Genomic DNA, 4,600 nt, shown 5'->3' on the forward strand with positions numbered 1-4,600 from the left:
TTTTTAGGATTCTTAGCCAACTTCTGGCATCGATAACTCCAAAATACCGATTAAAAGTCATTTTGGAGGATTAACAGTTTCCCCAGTTCCTGCAACGAGATGCAAACTAATAAAACTATCCAATGCATGAATGTGCGTCAATTTGTTTCCTATAAGTTGGATGACCTGTATCATCAGTAAGCCTACAATTTGAAGGCTTAGTTCAAATATATTACAGTATAGATAACAGTTACTAATATGCCAGTACCACAATTACACAGAACGATAGTAGAGAAATATTTTCCTATTCAATGTACAAAAAGTCAAAAAACCAATCAAGAAATATATTATAGTACTGTCTTTTAATCGCACTACCAAGCCAGACGTGTAAACATAGGGTTTTCTAGCATAAAGTAGCCCCCATCTTTTGTTGGAGTTGGGATATCTTGAATCATACTCAAGTCAATTCCTTTCTTTATATCTTCATCATAAACAAATCTTACGCCGTACTCCTTCACCTCAACATTATCATGGTTTATGAATGAAAAAGTAACAAACTTCTCTGCTACCTTTAATCTCCAATTATTGGCAGTATAACAAAACCATATCATATCTGACTCACATTTTCCTTTCAACTCAGCCCCGAGAGGGGGACACGCCTGTAGAAAACAGTAACTATTTAACACTGCCCCATCAAAGTTGCTCACAGAGTATTCTATGTTGCCTTGGTACAAGCATTCACAATTAATGACATACTTTTTGGGTTTGAAAACAACACAAATTGCATATCCGATTACCTTAGAGTAGCACCAATCAGAAGGTAAATCAACCTTTATACTATTTTCCTTACTTTGATTTGTAAACCATTGTGGAATGCAATTTCCATGATATAAGATCTGCAACTTCTTAGGAAAGATGTGATCTCCTTGAGCTCGGAAGACATCACTTATGTAAATTTGAAGAGACAGATAATGAAGCAAAGAAAAAAGCTGGTTTCTAGAGCCATTTGATGTTATAGACCCCTGGCTTTCTTGAACGATAAGATTTTTATATGATTTTGGAAATCCCATGAAAATGCAGGAAAAAAACACGCGACCAAGATTGACCCGTTCCGGTAGTTTGCGCAAAGATGTACTGCCATCACTTGCAAAAAGCCCATGGGGAGGTTCTAATAGTTCACGCAAGGATGTGCACCGACTTACATTAAGAACTTTAATATCAAGCGGAAGTTCAGGAAGCACTTCTAGATTCTTGCAACCATGTAGAAATAGACGTTTCAGAAGAGAAAGTTGACTTAAACTTGTAGGCAATCTAGTAAAACTATTCTCACATAAGCTTAGTTCTTTTAGATGTGATAAACCTCCGATGCTATCGAGCACTTCTGAGATATTGCAGTTGATTAGATCCAATCTCTTTAACAAATTTAAACCAACCAATGAAGACATTACTAAACTTTTGGGGAGTTGTCTGCTTGGTAAATGAATAGGTTGACAAATTAAATCCCACCATGTAAATGGAGTCCTCACACATTGACCAAACGAAACTGATTCAAGGTTTTTCATAGAGTATACAAAAGCAGGAAGTTCCGTTATGGCAGTTTTATTAATGTGAAGATGCACTAAGGTCTTGATACTGCCCAAGATTTCAGGAAATTTATCTACTTTTAAGCACCCCGACAGATTTAGAACTTTAAGAGATTTCGTTTCCATTTTGGAAGGAAAGTTCGTGAGGCTTTTACAGTCTTCCATATCCAGCACAACAAGCTTCTTGAGCATTCCCACCGATGGGTGAAGTTTACTCAAGTTCATACAGCCTTCAAGATTCAGCTCTTCCAAATTTGTAATTTTGGTGAAGTCGGGGGTACTTGTGAGCATACGACACTGACGCAGCTTCATTACTTTCAACCTTAAAAAACACTGAAACCAAGTGAAGAAAGTTCTTAAGATCGTTAGGAGTCAAATGGAAAATAAGTCTGAAAAGGTAAATACCTACATTAGGTGTTGTCCAAAGATGTTTTATGTTGCTGTAAGACAAGTCGATGGCAACAATGTTTTTCGGATAGAAACTTGAAGGTAATAACCTAAAAGGGAATCCATACCAATAAAGCAACCTTAGCTCATTCGACAAAAACTCTAAACTTCCAGAGAATTTCACATTGAGGTTTGTTAATGCAAAGCTCTGTCTAGAATTTATCGTATGACAAATTTTCAAGATGCGCATTTTCTTCATATGTGCAAAAGCTTTAGCATTTATGTGAACCTTTTTAGTAGATATGTCTAACATAAGATCTACAACTTCAACAGATTCTAGTGGTATCTGCATACAAGCAAGAACATGTAATTTATTAATAAAAGTATAAGAATGTTTGAAAAATTAATCATATGCCACCTCTTACCTCATTTCCACTCATAACATGGTAAAACTCAGATGAAATCCACAACCTGCTTTGCTTCCCATGCATAGTAGATTCTTCACGAACAATACCCCTTGCCATAGCTTGAATTAAGTCATGCATTTGAAGTGACATATCGCTAGATATTGTGATCAAGGACTTATCAACTAGTACTCTGATATTTGTATCCGCAAAAAAGTTACAGCTGTCTAGAACACTTGCTGCAAAATCTCGGTTGTACCCAACGAACGAACATGCAATATCAAGCAAGATTTTTTGTTGATGAAGGTTTAGGTCATCGTAGCTTCTACGAAGCACTCTTTGTATTTCGTCATTGGGATGTAATTTGAGCCTATCCAGTTCGCTGACCCATTCACCCACAGTTTTTTCATACAAAAAACAACCCAAAACTTTGAGAGCTAGAGGGTGACCGTTTACATATTCCACAATTTTTATAGTAAGTTTTTCAAAGTCACTAGTAATGGGCTTTTTCTTAAAGGCATAAAGAACAAAGAGCTCTAAAGATTCATCATCATCGAGAAAGTCCACGTCATAGATATAATCTACTCTATGAGATCTTAGCAACTGTTTGTCTTTACTGGTGAAAATAATCAAACTTCCAGGGGAAAACCAATTAGGTGAACCTGCTAGTGCTTCTAACTGCTCCCGATGTAACATCCCGCCTTTTTCCGTTTATTTTTCCGTTTAACTATTTAAGTTCCGTTATATGTTTATAACACATCCCGTTAATATGCGTTGAATTATCTCGTTTAGGTAATTCCCGCACCCGGTTTAAAGTTGAGGGACCAAACTTGCCAAAGGTTGAAACATTTGACTAGGTCAAAGAGTCAACCCTTATTCTCATCCATTCATTCATCTCTTTCATTTTACTACTTCACCTTTTCTCTCAAAACCCTCAAACCTTCAATCATCATCCAAATTCGTTCAAGAAGGATTCGATCAAAACAAATTGCATATTTGAACTCCTCGTGATCTCCTCTTCGTTTCCATACCGATTTCATCAATTTTAGGTAACTTTCTAAAATCACTAATTCTTGTGTTCTTGAGATTTTTAAGTTATAAGGTTGTTAATTAGTGTCTATGGCTCGAGTCTAGTTTGTTTATGTGATTTGTATGCTCGTTTTTGATATTTTGATGTAACTAGTTCATATTGAAAGATGACATGCTTAATCTTGAAATTTGAGTGTTCATATGTTGTTTGATGCTAAGAGTTCATGTTTTAATTGTGTTTCTAGTGTTACTAGCTTCATTATGATGTATAGTTTGATTAATGAAACCTCCTAAACTTGATTATGAAATTTGGTGAATTTAGGTTAAGGTTTCATGAACTTAAAATGGACTTTTAATGATTTGAATGACATGGAATGTTAGTTGTAAGTGTTAGGTTGTGTTGTATGCTTAATTACCTTCGAAACGGCATATTGTTCATGTAATTTGGTTACCGAATCATTAAATGGCATTTATGACTTGTATGCATTGAATGAGGAACATTGATGGCGGTTTTTGGTAGTTGTAAGTGGAATTTTGATTAATGAAAAGTGCTTAGTTATGTTCCTTGTCAAATTACCTTTCCGATGATATAAGATACATATCTTGATTGTTTGCGTGTCATGAAATGTGTTGGTTTGTGTTTTGGTTCGTGCACTTAGGAAATACAGCAAACAGGGCCTGGAAACCGATCAGGACGCCGTCCAGATACTGGGGACGCCGTCCCACCTTTTGAACCTGGACGCCGTCTAGGATATCAGGACGCCGTCCCACCCTTCATTTTGGGACGCCGTCTAGCCATTTGGGACGCCGTCCCATTGTACTAAAACTGGCTGTTTGGGTTGTCATTTGACGAAAAATGTTTGGGATGTTCTAGACCTCCAATTCACTTGCAACTTGTTTTAACATGCTTATATATGAATAACTAGCATAGAAAATTTGTCCGAGACCCGACCCGAACATGTTGACTTTTCCGTTGACTTTGATTCGACCAAGTTTGACTTTTTGTCAAACTTAACCAAATACTTATGCAACCTTTCTAACATGATTATTTACTTGTAACTTGCATGAAACTTGACTAGTTGATTCACATGTTAATATAATCGAGTCGTAACGAGCCATAGGACTAATTGAACATCTTTGACCCTTCGTGACTATCGTTATTGATACAACCTATTTGTTTAGGTCAAGACTAGCATTGTTCTTTGCACACGTTACTTG

At 36.4% G+C, this 4,600-nt stretch overlaps 1 protein-coding gene across 1 annotated transcript; it reads right to left on the reverse strand.

Annotated features, from left to right (window-relative positions):
* Nucleotides 1-218: 218 nt before the first annotated feature.
* On the reverse strand, nucleotides 219-3,049 carry LOC139858191 (disease resistance-like protein DSC1). Its single transcript, XM_071847072.1, has 3 exons — nucleotides 2,375-3,049; nucleotides 1,972-2,295; nucleotides 219-1,895 (listed from the first exon to the last, which is right to left on the reverse strand). The coding sequence occupies exons 1-3, from the start codon at nucleotides 3,047-3,049 to the stop codon at nucleotides 351-353; spliced, it is 2,544 nt and encodes an 847-aa protein (XP_071703173.1). The 3' UTR covers nucleotides 219-350.
* Between the last annotated feature and the right edge of the window lie 1,551 nt (nucleotides 3,050-4,600).

Source organism: Rutidosis leptorrhynchoides, chromosome 1 (assembly GCF_046630445.1).
Source record: "Rutidosis leptorrhynchoides isolate AG116_Rl617_1_P2 chromosome 1, CSIRO_AGI_Rlap_v1, whole genome shotgun sequence".
NCBI lineage: Eukaryota > Viridiplantae > Streptophyta > Magnoliopsida > Asterales > Asteraceae > Rutidosis > Rutidosis leptorrhynchoides.

Coding starts and splice junctions, on each gene's coding strand:
- LOC139858191 (XM_071847072.1), bottom strand. CDS start 3,049: ATGTTACATCGGGAGCAGTTAGAAGCACTAGCAGGTTCACCTAATTGG. Junction 2,296..2,374: donor ATGTTATGAGTGGAAATGAG/GTAAGAGGTGGC, acceptor GCTTGTATGCAG/ATACCACTAGAATCTGTTGA. Junction 1,896..1,971: donor ATCTTTGGACAACACCTAAT/GTAGGTATTTAC, acceptor ACTTGGTTTCAG/TGTTTTTTAAGGTTGAAAGT.